Source organism: Cygnus olor, chromosome Z, assembly GCF_009769625.2.
Source record: "Cygnus olor isolate bCygOlo1 chromosome Z, bCygOlo1.pri.v2, whole genome shotgun sequence".
Taxonomy (NCBI): domain Eukaryota; kingdom Metazoa; phylum Chordata; class Aves; order Anseriformes; family Anatidae; genus Cygnus; species Cygnus olor.
In genome coordinates this window covers 77,897,501-77,916,795 of record NC_049198.1, presented here as the reverse complement: position 1 = coordinate 77,916,795, position 19,295 = coordinate 77,897,501, and the positions used below count along the sequence as shown (strand labels likewise).

The window sequence follows — 19,295 nt, the reverse complement described above, 5'->3', positions numbered from 1 at the left end:
CCCCCAGCGCAGGATGGCGGCCTGCCCCTTCCGGGGTGGTGCGGGCGGCGGGGCCGGGCCGGGCCGGGCCTGGCCTGGCCCCGCGGGGGGGCTGGTGCGGAGCGGCGGGCATGGCCGGCAGAGCCACGCAGCCCCTGGCCGTGTCGCAGCCCCCCGGCGGCGGCGGCGGCCACCAGCACCACCCCTACCCGCACCCGGTGGCGGCGGAGGGCGAGGGCCCGGAGGAGGAGGCCGAGGCCTTCGAGCTGCGGCCGCGGGGCCGGGAGAAGGTGCGGCGGAGCGCCTCGAGGGACCGGCCGGATGACATCGTCCTGCTGACGAGGGACATCCAGGAAGGGGACACGCTGAACGCCATCGCGCTGCAGTTCTGCTGCTCGGTGAGTGCCGGCCGGGGTGCGAAGCGCCCTGCCCTTGGGCAGCCGAGAAATAAAGCCCAGAGGGTGTTGGGCATGTCTGGGCTCCACAGAGTACGCCGCGATTCTGAATTCTGTAGGTTTTTCGGTAAAAATGCATGGTTTTGCGCTTATGGCATTTTCACACTGTACAGGGAAAGTTGGCGTAGTGCATAGCACTTCTGCTGGCCGTGACAGAGGTGTTGCTGAACCACCTGAAGTGCTCGTGTGATGCCTTAATCCCGTTAAGGAGAGAAAAAAGTAGTAAAAAAATACAGTTTTCCTTGAAGCTTTTCAAGTTTTCTTAGAGATAAATTGCCCACATATTTATTGCTGTGAGTGTGCTGTAGCGTGGGGAAATCTGTCCCGACCATTAAGGTTGGAGAAGCCCTCCCAGACCATATGGTCCAACCATCCCCCTACCACCACTGTCACCCACTAAACCATGTCCCCAGGCACCACGTCCAACCTTTCCTTGGACACCCCCAGGGATGGTGATGCCACCACCTCCCTGGACAACCCGTCCCAATGCCTGACTGCACTTTCTGAGAAGGAATTTCTCATAATTTCCAACCTGAATCTCCCCTGGCACAACTTGAGCCCGTTCCCTCTAGTCCCAAGGTGTTCCCTTCAAGTGCACTTGTGGTGCTCAGACCTGATAACTGATCTGCGCTTTCTTGGGCACTTAGGGGTAATGTGAGAGAGGTTCGGGGCTTTAGGCAGAAAGCATAATTTGTGCTGATCACTGGGGTAAATGCTGCATTTTGCAGTCCTTCATCCTACTCTGACTTAGTGTGGTATAGTTAATAAATAACACTTTCATGTTATGAGGTTAGTGGAGGCAGTAGGCATTGATTGTTTGAACTTTTTCTGGCCAAATCTGTGTTTTATGTGCAGCAGTTAGAAGGAAAAGGGTTTCAGACCTTACTCTTATCCACCTTGATTTTTTTCTGATGTAGATGTCATCCCAGTGAGGATAAGAAGCATCTGAACTCTGGTACTGTATATCTTTAACAGGCACAATTTCTGTGTTCTTCCCAGGTGTGGCAAAAAAGTATTGACTTCCAAGTACTTAGTTATGGTGAGGTTTGTGGCTGTGCCTTCCACATTGAAGCAGTTACTGTACCAAAATGAAGCTGCTCATTCTCCAAGGGCAGTTAAACCCTTACAGAGTATTTCCTATGAGAGTGAAGATCTGAACCCCTTAAGGGCAAAACTAAATTTGTTTTGAGGTAGAATAGGCAAAGGGGAGAGCTGACTTTGAGGGAATTTTATTTATAAATATTTATAAATGAGGGAAGATTATAGTGTGTTAAGTTATGTTTTGTTTCTACCTGAGGACTCAAAAGCAGAAATCATCTCCAAAACAGAGCTGTGGCTAGATGAATTGGAAGCTTGTAATTTGTAATCTTTACTCAGAAGTTTTGAATTTAATTAGGAACTCACAGCCATTTAGTTCATTTGCAGAACACTGGGGTGAAGTCCCGTTCATTTGGCAGAGATAGTTGCCAATGATGGGTTAATATATTTTAAGTGACTGTCTGTACCTGACTTTCAGTCATCATCTGAAGCGTGGGGTTTTGTTAGCTTGTAATACCTTCTTGCTTATCGTTGTTCAGGTTTGCTTTTTAACCTCTTCCTACTTCAGCCTGTTCAAACAGGTATCAGTTATCCCTTTCTTTTGTAAGTGGAGAATTTGGTTTCTCAAGAATTTAGAACTTTTAACGGTTTCAGGTCAATGGATCTTTTAAACTTATTTACATGTAAACTGTTGTTTTTATTTTTAGGTTGCAGATATCAAGAGAGTTAATAATCTTATCAACGATCAAGATTTTTTTGCCTTGAGGTCTATCAAAATCCCTGTGAAAAAGTTCAGTGTACTGACCGAGACACATGCCTCTCCAAAAGGAAGGCCAGTCCTTCGGCCAGCTCACTGTTCCCCAGAAGTGCTGGAAACATCACCTTCTGACAAATTCTCTGCTAATGAGACTGCTGGCAACTTCTTAAAAGAAGTGGATCGAGATATAGAAGAGATTGTGAAGTGCAACGATACGAAGAGAGAGAACCTTAATGAAGTTGTTTCTGCCTTAGCAGCCCAACAGGTCTGTTTTGAAACTGATGGTAAAACTAAAAAATCTAAGGATCCTTACTATGGAGCGGATTGGGGCATCGGGTGGTGGACAGCTGTAGTGATTATGTTGATCATTGGCATAATAACTCCAGTTTTTTATCTCCTATATTATGAAGTTTTAGTGAAAGCAGATGTCAGTCACCATTCTACAATGGAATCTGCCCATTCCTTTGTCACAGCAGCTTCACATCAGAAACAAATAGAAAATGGAATGAATCCAGCGAATATTATAAATGTTGATAATCAAGGAGACCTTCAGCCTTACAACCGAAAACCCCAGGCAACTGTTATTCATAGACACATAACATAGTGTTAGATGAAGAGGAAACCACAGAATGCAAAATGCATCTGTAACACAGATGAAATATTTACAGAGAAATACTTAATGATTTACCTTTATGGGCAGTGTTCCAGCACACGGATATTTCCGTGGATCATGTAAGCCCGTTAATGTGCTTCAGGCAGAAGATTTTGATGCACAATTGGAATATAAATTAAGATACGAAATTGTCTCTGAAGCTTTGCACTTTTTTTGATAGGTGTGTGTTGTCTAATAAATGACGAGGTGAAAAAGGTAGTTAGAGCTAACACATAAGGAATCTCACTGTACATTTTGCAGCCCTAAGATGGGCATTTGGGGATATCTATCTTTTAAATATCTTAAAGTATTTATAGAGTGCATAGTACATTTGACATTTTAATATCAAGTTTACAGTTACCAGATAAGACTACATTCTTATAATTTTATTTTTCTTACAGAATTTTTAAAACTCAGTCATTCCATAATTAACTGCCACTATAAAGTCCTCTTCTTCTTAGATGTCTATGAAAGAGGCAGTAGCTAATACTTAAGCTGGAGTCTTCAAATTTTGTGCCTGTGGTCGACCCGTTCTTTAGTAGTTTTCAGTATAGGTAGGAGGATAACTTGGCTCCTATGTATGTCATACTGTCCTTCAACACAGTCCAGTTGAGAAAGTCTTTTGTTTGAAATTTCACATCCTTCTCCATGGTATCCTTCTACTGCAAGCTGACTTGGCTGGACTGCAATTCTCTTCTGGTCAGCTGTATGTGAGAAGAAACAAGTGAAGATGTGTGACACCTTGCTGTGACTGCTTCATTAGTCTTTATTTTATGGTTATGGCTTTTTCTTCCTCCAGTACATCGCAGTTCAAGAGCAGCTAATTCTTCAGACAGCAGCTATTGAACTGTTTAGGGTTCCTTAAACGCCAACTTTTTCCTGAAATTTCATGCAAAACTTCAGATGAGGTTCAGAGGTTGCTAGGAAGAAGCCTACTGCTGCAGCAGAATAGACCAGCCATAGCTTCAAACTGTTCTTTCGCTGATATTCTTCAACCACTCTGTTCTTTACTGTTTCACTTGATGTCATGGACAAACATGTTTTTCCCTTCTTTTCTTCCCTACGTGAAAATGCTACAGGAGAAAAACTTTTCTTTTTAAAAAAAAAAAGACTTCTACAGAAAGAAGTAAAGAGGTACTGGTGTGCTCTGAATATTATAAAATAAAAAATGAAATGTTACTTATAATTTTTTGTTCTATTTGCCTTGTGGAATAAGGTTTCTGTTGTGCTGTTTAAGTAATACTTGTTACTAAAGCTGAAGCTAACTGACTTTCATAAGACTTAGAAATGGAAAATATCACTATCTTTTTGATTTAAACACTATTAAAAGCTCTCTTTTGAGTGTCTTGATCAAGTATATAAAGTGTGTGGGGGGGAAAAAAAACTGATAAAGCAACTTTTTTTTTTAACTATAGGAAGTATTCAAAAGTGCTTTATCAACTTGAATTTTGAAAGTAAAGGCTTCTGCCACTATGGGGCAAACCTTCACTGGCATGCTAAGGGCATGAACGTGAATTGGTTTACTTTCAGTGTAGATTGAAATAGCCTAAAGCTTGAAGGGAATGCATGGTTGGACCTGTGAACTGTGGCTAGTGGCTGTGGAACCCTTCAACCAAAGTAGTATCTCTGGAGACAGTGTGGCTACTCATTGTTTCCACATGAGAAGAGGCATTCTAAATGAGTGTGAAGTTTGTGTCTTGCGTGCCGCTTGTTTTCAAAGATCTTTTTAAATTTTCTTTCCATGAAAACAATACGGTAATAATGCAAGCATGAATGTTCAAGTGCCAGTTCAGGGTAAGGCTGTGCGAAAAGTTGAGTTGCAAAATAATTTATGGTGGCAAGTGTGATGTACCTTCTATGGCTAGAAGTTTAAAAGCAAGCCAACTTTAGGAAGAGGTGGTTTGCTCTTTTCTGTACAACAGAACTTTAGCACATCAAGACAAATTAGCCAGTGTTCTGCCAAGCCTGGGACCTGGTACATAATGGGTCAACTTTTCTGTTAGCTTATTTGTTGGTTTGTCTCTTCCTCTATCATTCCCTCTCCGTTTATGGAACTTTATCCTTTCATTTCTTAGGAAATTGTTGAAGAACAAGAGATTAACTAGTGTGATACGCAACATAAGCCTAAGTTACTATCCATACGTTAACAGGCTGGTATTAAATTGCCATCACGTCTGAAGTGAACTTAATTTCAATTGTGGTTTAATGTGGTCAGAAAGGTCTCTGCTGTTTATATTTAAGAGAAGAGATCCTTTTGTTGGTGGTGTTAGAGCCGAATGGTTCTTTAATGTCTCAGGCTTCTTTGGGCTTTTTACGGTGTTTTAAGGCCTGTGGCTTTGTCACTCAGTTGCTAAAGGTGTGATAGTAAGCATTGATTAGGAAAAAAAAAAGGAAAGTTTTGCTGAAAAATACTATACTCTGACCAAGAGCCTGGCATGTTTATATTGTTACGTAGCATATTTCACATAGCATATTTTTAAAGTAGAACATTAACATTATGAGAAAACACAGTAAGTCTCTTTCCAAGATCATGGGACTTCAGGCAGTAGGAATCTACAAGCATCAGCTGGCTTTTCTATTTACAGGATATGGGGATTTATACTGTTTTTTCCAAAGTACGTGTTACTGGCAATGTGTCCTTGTCTATTAGTTCTGAATAAACTAGGTAACTGCTCTGTATGGAACTAAAAACTGATATAGTAAATTAATTGTAAAACCAGACTTTTAGAAATTGACTTGAAAATGAAAGTAACTGAATGGTAAATCATATTACAACACATTGTTGGTCTGGAAGTTGGTTTTAAATATAAGTGCATATTGCACTGTTGGATCATATGAAATTTTAAATACTTTAAATCCGCTATATTTTGGAATATGTTGTCAGAAATAATCTTTGTATAACTGTTTTATAAAGGTTCAAACCATAACTTTGTGAAATAATCCTGAGTGAGGATGCAAGTTTTATTTAAAATACTTTTGCTCCTCTACTTTTAGAAGAACATAAGTAATATGCATAAAATAAAGATTTTATTTTAGACTGCAGTGAAAGTGGTACATACAGTGTATTCTTAACTCTCTATATTTTGCATTTGTTATAGGAGGCCACTGCTCCTATTTGTTTTGGCTAGTTTCTCTGTGTGATCTAAATTACTCTTTGGCCAACAAGTTAACTTTGTTGGCAGAAGCTGCCTGTAGCGTTCACGTCTGGTGCGGTATAACTGGTAACTTAAATGTTTGTCCTGTGCCTGTCTTGTGTAACTTGGAACTCTTCTGTATAAAGTTCCGAGAACTTGTTAGTTCTCTGAAATGAGCATTAAAAAATCGGTATGAGAAATCAAGGTTGTGGCCACAGGTTAGCGCTGGTAAGCAGCTGAGCACCGAACAGCCACTGGCCTTGGCTAGACAGGTAGTTCCTAGCGAAGCTTTTAGCTGGCAAGCTCCCTGCACACTGGAAGCTAAAAGCAGTGGCTTGCCTTCTTGTACAACATACCAGTATTTTTCTGCTGTGCTGTTAAGACAGAATTTGAATTTAAATCTACCCAAATCCAAAGTTTGCAGAGACCCAATGGACAGCCTGAGTTTTATCAGCATTATGGTGTTGCAATAAATTCTCAGCAGTTAGAAACACCTGTTTTCCTATGTTGGTGTTTTGTCTCTTTACCATTTCATTTCAGAGGTGAATCCTAGAACTCTGGCTGCTCTTCAGCTTTGGCCTTATCTGCCATTGTTCAATTGGTCTTAAAAGATCTATCCTGAGACTTGTGTGGTTCCCTCTGTAGGACAGGTAACAATAGTTCACCTTTTAAAGATGATGAAGAGTTTATGTCACATCAAAGAAACAGGCCCAACTGTTCAATAAACAACTGCTAGCATCTATGTTGTCAAAAAAAAACACAACAGAATGCACTTTCTGTGCAATACAGCAGAACGTTTATTAAACACTATTTGTACAGGCTTCAAAACACAAGTATACCTCTGAGGTGTGACATGTTGAATTTTAGTTTCATTTCCTTTAGAATGGATATGTAACTTATCAGAACACTTGAAAGCTATACCTTAAGCTGTACCTTATTGCACAGAATGATCCCTAGAATAATGGTGTACTATTTTCTAGTCAGCAGTGAGACAAAGCACTGCTTGACAAAACACCAAACTTCCAAGGAAAGCTCTTCTGATGAAAGAATTGGTTTTGTCTTAAAACTGTTCTTTCATTAACCCTGATAATCATTAGCACTAAGTTACCAGGAACAGAACGTAATAACCTGATCAATAACACTGATAAATGGTATTTCATATCATCAAAAGACAAAAGGACACAGTCATTGTCAATACGCTGTCATTGTGTTCCTTTGCTTTCTAATCTCAGGAATAAATCTACATTTTATCTGGCTCTAAAATAAGATACGTGTTTCCAAGCATTCTAGCTTTGCTATTCTCAGCACTCATGTTTTCCTAATTAAAACCTCATGCATCAAAATATTTCACCACTTTCCTTTCCTATGTTTTTGTCTTTTTATTGATTTTGCTGTCTGTAAAGCTTGTCTCAGTTTTGTAGGAAAGCAAGTAAATGCTTTAGCAGTTACATAGATATCTGCCATCTCACTTAACAGCTCTGTGAGGTAGAAAAGTTAGTTTTGCCTAAATAGGCAGAGAAATCAAGGCAAAGGACTAAAATTCTTGTCACTTCAATCTGTATGACAAAGATGAAAATTATGATTCACATTTCTCAATCTTAATTTCTGCCATTCTTGCTAAATGAAATTACCTTTAATTATTACTTAACGCTGATGCATAAAGGCAATGTAACACGGTTAAATATTACTGTCCCTTTTCAATAAAGGTAAGAGTTCTGTTGACTAGCGTAACGGCTCTTCAAAATACTCTCATTACCTTGTTAGTCCGTATTTCAAGTCAGTTTATATTAAAGTGCTTAGTGGTCAATTATTTTCAGTCACCTGAATTCAGAAGTTACATAAATTCCTTCAAAGAAGTCTGCTGCTAAATATAAGCAGCTTATTCCCATAAAGGTCCTATCTTTGCTTTGCTCCAGTTATCAAGAATTTCACTTGTTTTCAAGATTTAACAGCTAAAGCATAGAACTGACTAGTGCAAATGCTTAGGCACAATTCAATTAGAATGCATACATTCTTTGTTTGTGCAGAGGCAGTACAATGGCATCTAGCTTGCTCAATCAGTAAACATTCCAGAGAACCTTAAAAAGGTGCATGTCTGCAAAACATGGCAAAAGAAAAAGATGTGGGATCCAGGACCCTATTTCACAGCATAGCATGATTAAAATAAAGTTGTCCAGTATTTTTTTGGAGAGTATACCTAAACCCAACGGAGATAATGCATAAGTTTTGTCAGTGATACCCAGCCTACCTCCAGGTTTATATTTCAAGTAGTGTAAGGCTTGAACAGTATACCACCTAGCAACAATAGCTAGTACGTTGCTTCATCCATATTGTCATCACTGCCAGCACCAAAGTCATCTCCATCTTCAAAATACGAAGAAATGTAGTCATTTTCCTAAAAAAAAAAAAAAAAAAAAGAAAAAAAGTGCAGATCAAAATACTGTTGTTATGCTTGTGACAGGGACAATTTTTTAAAAAACTGTGTTTTCAACTAGTTGAGCACAGAAATTTTGAAACATTAACATGTTTTTCCTTATGTCTTGTGGAAAAAAAAAATGTATTTAAGTTTCAGTATCTATGAAAGAAGAGGCATGATTTTTCAATGTAAATTTTGTGCCCTATTTTGGTGAAAAAATTAATAATTTTACGTATTGCTTGGGGCAGGACACATTCCTCTTTGCAACCTTGTATTTTGGAGCTCTTTCAGAGTATCAAACCTGAAATACTTAACTACAGCACAATGTACTGCAACAAAGAAAATTAATAGTGCCTTTCACTACAACTCTAACTCTGCTTCAGAGAGGCTAGGGACATTTGGCTCAGAGCCAACACACAACTCAATGACTGCAATCTGACTTGGTGTAAATAGAAAACTAAAAAAAGCACCTCTTCGTGCTCCTCTTCGTCGTATTCCTCTGGTTCTTCTGCTTCATCATCGTCTTCACCTTCTTTGTCTTTTGTTTTGTCTTTCTCATCTTCAGATTTCTCTTCTTCATCATCCTTCTTTTCCAACTCCTGTCAGAACACAATTTTGTTGATGTGGTAATCCCATGTTAAGGCAACAGCATACCCTCCACGCTACCAAAGTGTTACACTGCAGTTAACAGCAAGATGGCTAGCATAACAACATTGCACAACTATTTTTTTGACAATAACTAAAGAAAACATGAAGTGCCAGAACTTCATACAGACTTGTTTTATCAAGTATAGGCCATCAGACTTCCATTCTAAAAAAGGTATGTTTTCTGTAATAAATTGAGATGATGATTTCCCTTTGGCATCCACTCTTGGAATAATTCACAGTAGAATGCTGTGTCACACCTGGCAAAATAATATCACATGCCATAACGTATAGGCACCAAACAACTATTTCACCTTTCAGCTTCCCATTTCCACATGGTGTGTAATCAACACCAAAATCATGTTCACTTTCCTCCTAAATTCTCCCTTATCTATGTTTCTTCCCTCTCAACTTATTAATAGGTTTATTTCAAACAGCAGCAGAGTGGTTAAACAGCAATAATTTAAAAGCTCTGGCACCAATTCCTGCTTCACCAAGCTGTAATAGTAGCTCTATTGTTCACAGTTGGTCTACATAGCTAGTGGAGAAGAACATGAAGAACAACTGGACAATGTGTTCAGAGTCAAACAGAAGCAACAAAAAAGCAGTTTCTCCACAGCCCAGCTTTATCCTTACCCCCTTCCGTGTGCAACCATACTGCAGAGAACAGCTGTCAGTCAGCGTAACAAGACAAGGCCAGAAAAATGCCGCTGTGCTTATTCCATTTAGTACCAAGAGCCATAACAAAGAAATTGTTTTCCTTCAGCAATTGTGTTGTACAACTTAGCAAGATTAAGCACATCTTACCTCAATTTTTTTCAACACATCCAGATTACTTTTAGGGTCAGAACTGTTTGCCTTTCTTGGTTTCGCACCTGCTGAAATAAAATATATTACTATTATTTGTTTGGATATAAAAGAACAGTAATTTTTTAATTTGCTCATAAGAGCATGTATCTTGAGAATAGGAACTGCCATGGAAACCCCATATTCTCTGTATTAAAATTATCTTAGACTTTGAGCTACATCACTTATAGAGGTGTAGTGGCCTTATTTATCTACGTGATGTGTTTGGGGCCAGTTTTAAATTCTCTTTAAACAGGTATTTGACCACAGGTTTGGCCAAACTATGGCATTCAGTTTTGCAAAATACTTTTCACCTACATACACTATATTAAGAAACCAGAAAAAAAAATCCATGTTGTTATTTTTCATCAACTGAAAAGATAAAAACAATTACTGTTACTACGCAGTAATGACAGCAGTGCTCTTCAGATAGATACATAAAAAAAAAAGGCAGACAGGAGAGTATATGAGTTACATCACAGTAATGTGGTTACTGCAGTGAAATGGCTCGTGGACCAGAGATGGCTCTTACATTAACACAATCTTTATCAAGTTACTCCCTAAAATTCAGCCTTGTACTACTTAATTATATTGTGGAGTAAAGGTCAAAAATAGCATTCCATGTACCCAGGTATGAGCTGTCTGAACTGCAGCACTCTCAGCTTAGGAATACCTCTCCCAGTTCCAGGAGGGGAATTTGACCAGGAGAAACAAAGAGCTCCGGACTGAGAAATATTTGAGCAGAGTTAAAGAGCTCTGCAGAGACGTCCTGTTTCCGTGATTTAACTGCCCTTCAGCTCTCCTGCTGTACGGCACACCACCGCATAAAATTTACACTGTAGGGCTACACCTAATATGTGAGCTCTTCTCAGTAGGGTAAATCTGCCTTTGTGAAGTTCCATACTGGTGAAGCTACACAGCTTCTGATAGACAAGGTAGCTTCAGCCAAGCTAGTTTATGTTCCTTGCAACCCTTTTTTTTGCACTACACAGTACCAGAAAGGAAATTAATATGCACTGATAGAAAGAGAGGATAGCCTTTCTGAAGTGCACAGTAACCCAAAGCGAGATATATTTTATGTGGCCTGATACTTAAGCAGAACAGTAGAAGCTGCAAAGAGAGTGACTGCATTTTGTCATAAGTAACATTCTGTTCATTTCAGTGTTTTGCCTAGGAAGGGATTATGTGACAGAAGCACTGCACACAGCTGTGGGAAGTCAAGCTGTTCTGTAATAACATATGAACTCTCTCTGTAAGCAAACACATCCAGAATGAAGGAGGCTTTTAAGGAAAACAAGTGTGATTCAAAACGATCATATCTGCACAAACACCTGCAGACTTTTAGAGATAATTTCTATTGAATAAACAGCCTGGAAGCCAAAAGAGACATGCAAAATCTTTCCTTAAATGGTGGGCGTCTCCAGAGCTCATCATAGTATTAGAAACACAGACCCATTATCAGTAGAACTTCAAGCAAAACAGCTCCTCACATCCACGTTGTTTTGAGGTGCGATGGAATACAATCTAATCTTTTGCAACACCTGTTACAGTAATTTGGCTTAACTGCATACATCTAATTGATGTAATATGTATGCATATAGCTGGCCTACAGGAGCTGAGGCCAGTCAACTTACTTTTGTTTTTTATTGTTGTTTTGATTTTGAGGTTTATTTTTTGGAGACATTGGTGATACCTAGGATCGCATGGTCCACAGCCCAGGCTAAGTGTGGATGAGATGTGGAATTCTACCTAAAGTTATGTCAGTAAAAGTCATGTGGTCAGGTGTTAGGTTAAAACACTCACGGAAACCAGGAGGTAGGGCCAGCCCTGTACGTGTAACTGTGCAGTGATCCAAAAACCACTCCTACAGTCTATGAGGTAGGAAACTTGTTTGCATATCAGTGCAGATAAAATTCACTGCACTCCCTCACCTTTGTTCCACTCGATTATAAAGTGTCACCTAACATGTCTGTCCTCAAAATAACCACGGATGCATACCAGACAGGCAAATGTGTCACTCATCAGCTACATACAAACCTCAACACAAAAGTATTACAACTTTTGTATGGTCTCCATATATATCATCAATATCCCCCCCCCCCCCAAAAAAAAAAAAAAACAACCTAAAATCATATGATTTTTGCTTTTAGAAAAAAAAAAAAGCAGATTTTTTATCCAATCAAATTTGGATGGTCAGCTGGTCTTTGTCATTAAAATTTTGTAAGAAAATGTACTTTTTAAGAGCAAATAGAGAAACAGGCACAAAAGACTGCTGAAAGAAACCACATTAATCAGTAATTCTCTGTGATAATCAGAACATTAGTGTATCAAAGGAACAGTAGGTTGGCATTTATAATTTCATGGAATCTCAGGGAGATACTTGTTGCCTGCAGGCTTATAAAAGCCAATGTAATTTCTTTTTTAAGAAAGAAAATGGGTATGTGCTGTTTTCTTCTTGAGAGATTTTGCAAATAAGTAGTTAATTTGTGGTTGAATCTTGCAGTCTGCCTTCAATACCATGCTTCTCAGTGACGCTCTTAAAAGGAACAAAGCATCCAGCTGAGCCAGTCTCCATGACTACTGCACATTCCCTTTTCTTTTTCTATTTTATCCTTGAACTGAAAAATGACACATTAAGGACTTGGACAAAGAGAACAAGAAAGTAAACAATTATATTTAACAGACAGCTAGAAACAGGGGGCCAAGCGTTGTTTCACATCAACAGAGCAACAGGCTTCTACAGAGAACTTAAAATAATAGTCATGCACAGGAGGAAACACTTTTAAGAAGTTTTTTTGTTTGTTTGCTTTTGTTTTTTTTCCTTTAAGAATAACCAATACCAGCTCCAACTTCTGTTGAAGGATCTGGTTCACAATTCTGCAGAAGAAAGCTGAAAATAAACAAAAAAAGTAAAACCAGGGAAAATAGAAAGTAACCTATATTAAATCACATATGAAACGCCTAAAAAAATGCAAAATTCAACCAAATCATAAACAATATAACTGAGAAACTGAAAACACGAAGAAAATATGAACAGCTGGTTATTCATTGAATAGAAGAAGGGGGAGCGATCACAAAATTCCAAAACAAAAAAGTTTTTTATATTTTTAATCTTCCAATATTACGTATTGGCAGCTAGCAAGTTAATACAGTACATCAACATCAAAGGAAGATAGATCTTTTCCTCTAAGTTAAAACATCCTACAGAAATAAAGCAAAAAACATAAAAGCCAGGCAGACTAGTAAATTATTTAGAAAATAACTGCCAAAAGCCCTGTTTATTAGGCCTAGTTAACATTTCTACCATTTTTTTCCCCTAACCAGCTCCAGCATGTTTTCTTACACTCAACTAGTGTGTATTAAATGCTCTTTAAAAATATATAATCTACCTTTTTTCATTTTTTTTCTTGGCTTCATCTCTCTTGGGAGTCTTCTCCAATCTGCAGAGAAAATAGCTTTAATATGTGTGAATAACGATTTACTGCTGTAATCCCCCCGCCTCCCACCAACCCTGGGAAGGCTGGGGCCCCTGCTAATTTGTTTACATGTATGCCTAATTGTTTTAGCAACCAACAACTGTACTGAATTTTAGCTGTACTTTAAGTTGAGGAAGTACAGTGAGGACCAGCATTTCACCCAGTTAATGGAAACTGGTATCTGCTCAGATGAGACAAAGTTCAGCCCTTCCAGTGGCCCAGATGGCCTCCAATTTATGCACTATGATTAAGCTTGCAGTATTGACCTATACTGGTACCTTTGTGGAAGTTTAATGACATAAAACCCATTTAACAGTGACAAAGAAACTGTGGGGTTTTTTTGTTTGTTTGTTTTTAGTAACATTTATGTTTGTTCCCAGTTCAAAACTGATATCTGCATGGGGAGTAAGGAAGAGGGAAAGCTAGATAGAGGTCAAGCTTGCATTCTTGCTGTTGTTTTGAATGAGTAAAAAATAAAATCAGATTTGTATTTTTTTTGGACAAAACACTTCCCCTTGATCTGAAAACATGACAAGCGCATAACCCTCAAGAAGGAATACATGCCTTGGTAAGGATTTGCATACTTTATATTGCTTTTAAAATAATGAATCAAACATTTAAGAAGATCGGATGACTGCACAGGTTAGTAGAGAATTAGCCTTTGGTAATCTCGGATATTACCTGGGGTCCACGCTGCATGCTCCTTTTCCCTACTCAGGTACTTTTTACTGTACCTTTCAATTGCTGTAGAGAAAGATACAAAAAGTTATTGAATTCATTAAAAAGGCAATCCAGACACTCTCTTTGGTATTTTCCTGTGACTAAACATACAGTATATCCTCCTTTTCCCACACAGAGCACTTTCTCATGCTGTTGTTGAACACCTAAAAACAGTTTCATGTCACTACTTTGAAGAGTTGTCATGGCACTTCCCAGGACTAATCATATACCAAGTACTTGAAAAATCTGGATTTTATACCCACCTCCCTCCCCAACAACAGAAAAAGTATATTGGTTTTCATTTTTTGAGTATCTTCTTTCAGTCAAGAGAAAGCTGTTCCTGTCCATCGAGCTGATGTATGGGCTGGAAGGGCAGACAGTGAGGCGGATCAGAACCTGGCTGAACAGCCAGAACCAGAGGGTGATGATCAGGTGCAAAGTCTGGCTGGAGGTCCCCAGGGTCAAAAGTGGTTTCAGTCCTGATAGTATCGTCATTATGATCTGGATGATGGGTAGTGTGCATCCTCAGCGAGTTTGCTGATGACACAGAACTGGAAGGAGTGGCAGAAACACCAGAGAGTGGTGATGCCATCCAGGGGTACTTGGTCTACAGCTCCCTCACGAGGGGAGCGGAGGGGCAGGCTCTGAGCTCTGCTCTCTGGGGATAGCAGCAGGACCCGAGGGAATGGCATGGAGCTGGGGCAGGGGAGGGTCAGGCTAGGTGTTAGGGAAAGGTTCTTCACCCAGAGGTGGTCAGGCACTGGGACAGGCTGCCCAGGGATGTGGTCATGGAACTGAGCCTGCTGGAGTTCAAGAAGCTTTTGGACAACGCTCTCAGGTTTACTTTTTGGGTGGTCCTGTGTAGAGCCAGAAGTTGGACTCCCTCATCCCTGTGGATCCCTTCCAACTTGGGATATTCTATTTTGTTCTGTACTGGACAGGCTGGAGAAATGTTCTGTCAAGAAAAATCTGAAAAAGGAGAAGTGCAGAGTCCTGCCCCTGTGGAGGAACAAGCCCAGGCACAGGGACAAGTTGGAAAGCAGCTCTGCAGAAAAGGACCTGGGGTCCTGCTGGACAACAAATTGAACGTGAGTTAGCAAAGTGCCCTTGCTGCCAAGAAGTCTAACGGCATCCTGGGCTGCATGAGGTAAAGTATTGCCATCAGGTAAAGAGGTGATCCTTCCCATCTTCTCAGCACTGGTGAGGCTGCACCTGAAGTGCTGAGTTCAGTTTTGGGCTCCCCAGCACATGAGAAATGCAGACATACTGGAGAGAGTACAATGGAAGGCCAGCAAGATGATGAAGGGACTGGAGCACCTCTCCTAGGAGGAGATACTGAGAGCTGGGACTGGTTAGCCTAAAGAAGAGAAGGCTCACGGGACGTCTTACCAATGCCTATAAATTTCTGAGGGAGGCTGCAAAGAGGACGGAGCCAGGCTTGTGTCAGCGGTGCCCAGTGCCAGGACAGGAGGCAGTGGGCACAAACTGGAGCAAGGAGGTTCCCCTGAGCACCAGGCAGCACTTTTGTGCTGTGCGGGTGTCTGAGCACTGGCACAGGCTGCCCAGAGGCTGTGGGGTCTCCTCCTGGGGGATCTTCCACAGCTGCCTGGACACAGGCCTGGGCACCCTGCTCTGGGTGGCCCTGCTGGAGCAGGGGTGGGACCAGATGAGCTCCTGAGGGCCCTGCCAGCCTCGACCATTCCGTCCTTCCATGACTGGGGGAAAAAATAAAAATAAAAAGATAAAATTTTATATTTCTATGCTTGAAGTGTATAAAAGGATAACATGCAGATATACTCAGGTAAACATGGCTGAAACATTAGATGAATGCTAACCCTTCTGCTTCCCTTCAACAGTTTCACAGTCAATTGGTGTCACCAATCGGTGACATTTATCACCACTGTCCCCAAAGCATCCAGAACTCCCAGCTCTCAGAAGGCTGTGTCTCTGACTGATCATGACCAAGTTGCAGGACTTTTGCAATGGCAAACCTCTGCAATATAACAAAGAAATGTTTCTGAAACAGCAGCAACATTTTAGTCCATTTTTCCTCTTTCCAGGCACAAGAACTAAACTGAGAAATGCACTGTAAATAATACAGTAGTTATACAGTATAGGTACATGCATTTATACTGCAAAAAAAGTCTTCTACAATCTTTCATGACAAAAGCAGTACCAAAACTTAAGTATTTTTTAATCAGTCCCGTTTTTTCTTATCACATTACCATGCCCAACTGCAAAATCCACTTAACAAAAAATTGATTCTGATGTCAGTAATAACTCATTACTTAAACAGGGATAATTTTTGTGGATGTTGCACAAAAAAAAATCAAAGTACGGACTGTGACCTGTACAGTCACAACTTCTAACATACTCACCAGGGAAAACAGTCAGAAAATGAAGATGTCAGAAATTAAACTCAATTTTAAACTTGGTCGTGGCAAGGGTAAACAGAAGACCTACCTAAAACTGTGCAACAAAAATACCGTGTTTAGAATGGCACTGTCTCAAGGGGCATTTAATGTATGTGGCCTTTACAGATGCTGTAGGAAACTATCAGCAACAGAAGGGAAAAAAACTAGTAGTTTTATTTCAGCTTGACGACCTTTAGTGAAGAATTAATTGCTGATGCCATCAGTAAGAAAATACATCTGACTGACTCTTGCTACTCACAGTTAATGAATTAATTCCAAACCACTGCCAAGGTGACAGTCACCCAGCTGCAGCAGATATACCTGCAGGAAAAATATGAATGATTCATAGCTTAGGAAGTGAAGAAAATTGAGAACTTAAGGAATATGCCTACTACTTGCTCAAAATAAGTGTTGAAATGAATGATGAAAATCTCTTCTGTACAGTATACTACTGCATCAGAATTGCCAGGTAGTATTAGATATATACTAGATATATAATGAACAAAAGATAGATAGCTATGTCCTAACTAATTAAAATGTTTCCCTTCTCACACTTCAAATGACATTTGGCTCACAGATGTGCTGACTGTTTAAAACAATCCTTTTGCTCTTGTAGCAAAGCCAGTCTAAGAAATTCCTGCCCACAGTCCCCCTACTGCCTTTCTCTTACTCCTACCAGATGTTTTGATGAAATAGAAGAAAAAAAAGGGCTGTAAAAAAAGAAAACCAAAAGAAAAGAAAACCAAAAAGATCAGTTAAAAATAATGAGATGAAAGCAACCTGTTTAAGCTGCAGACGACCATTGCACCATACTAAAACCCTGAAACTGAAGTGTTTTTCTGCAACTAAAAGTTCAGTAGAACTTAAAGCAATTTATCAACTTATCCCCAGGGAGACACTGAGAGTAGCTGAAGATTTGACTCCATCAAGTAGCTGCATACCTGTTTTTTTTTACTGAAAATGTCATTTTTTGTGGAAAAACAGTCATGAAAGATGACTGGGCACAGTCATCAACACGTAAGGCACAGTCAGCAATACTGAGAGACCACCACACCTCAGAAAGAAAGATGCAGAAGCAAAGATGATTTTGAGGTAAGAACCACCATGTGAAGCACAGTTGGAAAAGAGAGCTAATGTTCTCATGAAGTAGCTGCTTCCTTGGAAATTACTCAGACAGGCTTTCAGGCATGGCAGTTTCCTTTTTTGTGCCTCAAACAGAAATAGCAAATTTCAAGCCTGACAAAGATCAAGGACACAGGAAGCTTCTGCGAGATAAGAACCTCAAAATAGTGAAATTTGTTTACTTAAGAGATGAAGGAGTAATTTTGAATTCTTCTACAATCATAAATGGATCTAGAGATGAAGATCAGATCTCTTGTTCTCCTTGCCTCATAACCAAGCGTTTACCTGGCAACACCACTGTGCTGTGCTACAGCTGCCTTCTGTGTCCTGGTGATTGCCCTACTCCAGCTGTGGGTCAGAAGAAATATTCTGCTTTTTGAGAGCCACTTGTTGAGAGTTCAAGAGGGACTGGGATCCAGGAGCTCATGCCTGCCACAGAAATAGGTAGCAAGTATCAGATGATCAGCGGTATCTGCTGTGAGAAGCCAGGGTTCCTGAAACTACTTCAGTCTCTGTAGGAATTCAGGGGCAGCAGAAATTCCCAGGGAGTTTCTGAAGGAATACTGAAACACCACAGAGACTGGCTGAACATCTGTGTTCAAATTAAAAAAAAGGGGGGAGAAGGCTGTATGCTCATACCAAAGTGTGCTGCTCCGGTTCAAACAGTGATTTAGTACAAGAACAATTGGACAATCAATAAGGTGCATTAATCACAGTACTGTACTGAAAGCCTAGCAAAAGATAAAAGTTGCACACAGTCTCAAAAACGGCTGGAATTCACCAGTACACCATGAATTAAATTTACTCACATTTCAGAGAGGATGAGACTGTGTAATTGTATATCTTTATCATGAATATCCAGAGTCAGAAAATTCTTTGATGGGTTCAGGATGGATATTAAAGCTCATGTTTCAGAGTTCAGGTGAGTTCTCATTATTCAGAATCAGCACACAATAGCAACAGGAAAGATTATCTGGTGTTTGGCTATACTGGATTTCTTAAACATTTTTATAAAGCTTGCTAGAGGCAGCCTACTGCACTGACTGGACCTTGGGTCTGACACAAACAGCATTTCTCAATACGCTCTACTTCCTACCTTCCTGTAATAGTGCTTATCATTTATAGCACTCAGAAAAAGCACCAGCACCTACAGGAGGATGGCAGAAACAGGCAAAAATCACAAGTGAAAAGAAGCACTCCTCCCAGTAATAACCTCCTGTGACTCTTCTGTGTTTAAAATACTGCCACAGTGAGGTAAACAGACATTGAGCTGCTCCTTCCCTGCTCCCCTTTCCTTCCTTCCCACTAGCTCAGTTTTCTGACCAAGAAGCTTGGATTTTAAGAGTATAATGATGTATAATTGCATGTCCAGTATCGCAGAGCATTTCTTTTTAACCAAGCAATAACAAGGCTGTTAATGTTTAATTACATATAAGAAAAAGCCATTCTCAAGTCACATACAGTAAGAGCAAGCTTTTAGCTTCAAATCCAGCTCTAGTGATGCAAACCTTGGTAAATCACTTATTCTCATCTCAATCTTTGTATTTCAGGTGACTTGTCAGTAATACTTACCAATCTTCCCTGAATGGACTCAGGGGAAAAAAAATCATGTTCTAGAACAGCACATTTTATAATATCCAG

The 19,295-nt window shown here is 39.9% G+C and overlaps 2 protein-coding genes across 10 annotated transcripts in view; one reads left to right on the top strand and one right to left on the bottom strand.

The window, feature by feature from the left end:
• The first annotated feature begins 39 nt into the window (after window positions 1-39).
• Window positions 40-19,250, top strand: LYSMD3 (LysM domain containing 3). 5 transcript variants are annotated; one of them, XR_005815069.1, is made up of 4 exons: window positions 40-377; window positions 2,180-2,494; window positions 15,060-15,265; window positions 17,424-19,250. XR_005815069.1 is itself a non-coding variant. In XM_040540156.1 (3 exons), the coding sequence occupies exons 1-3, from the start codon at window positions 111-113 to the stop codon at window positions 15,213-15,215; spliced, it is 738 nt and encodes a 245-aa protein (XP_040396090.1). In that variant the 5' UTR covers window positions 40-110; the 3' UTR covers window positions 15,216-16,480. The 5 variants fall into 5 exon arrangements, 4 of the variants coding, with proteins under 4 accessions (XP_040396090.1, XP_040396092.1, XP_040396091.1 ...); XM_040540156.1 differs by lacking the exon at window positions 17,424-19,250 and having other exon boundaries at window positions 15,060-16,480; XM_040540158.1 differs by lacking the exons at window positions 15,060-15,265; window positions 17,424-19,250 and adding an exon at window positions 3,431-4,067 and having other exon boundaries at window positions 43-377.
• POLR3G (RNA polymerase III subunit G) overlaps window positions 3,982-19,295 on the bottom strand; it is a 21,521-nt gene continuing 6,207 nt past the window's right edge. For 3 of the 5 annotated variants that reach the window (XM_040540162.1, XM_040540164.1, XM_040540165.1), the window contains exons 5-9: window positions 14,080-14,142; window positions 13,312-13,362; window positions 9,884-9,954; window positions 8,902-9,030; window positions 3,982-8,410 (exon numbers count right to left, since the gene is read on the bottom strand). In XM_040540162.1, coding sequence (XP_040396096.1) covers window positions 8,324-8,410; window positions 8,902-9,030; window positions 9,884-9,954; window positions 13,312-13,362; window positions 14,080-14,142 — 401 coding nt within the window. In that variant the 3' untranslated portion in view covers window positions 3,982-8,323. Of the gene's footprint in view, window positions 8,411-8,901; window positions 9,031-9,883; window positions 12,813-13,311; window positions 13,363-14,079; window positions 14,143-19,295 lie in introns of those variants that run through there. The other 2 variants (XM_040540166.1, XR_005815071.1) reach the window with 2 other exon arrangements.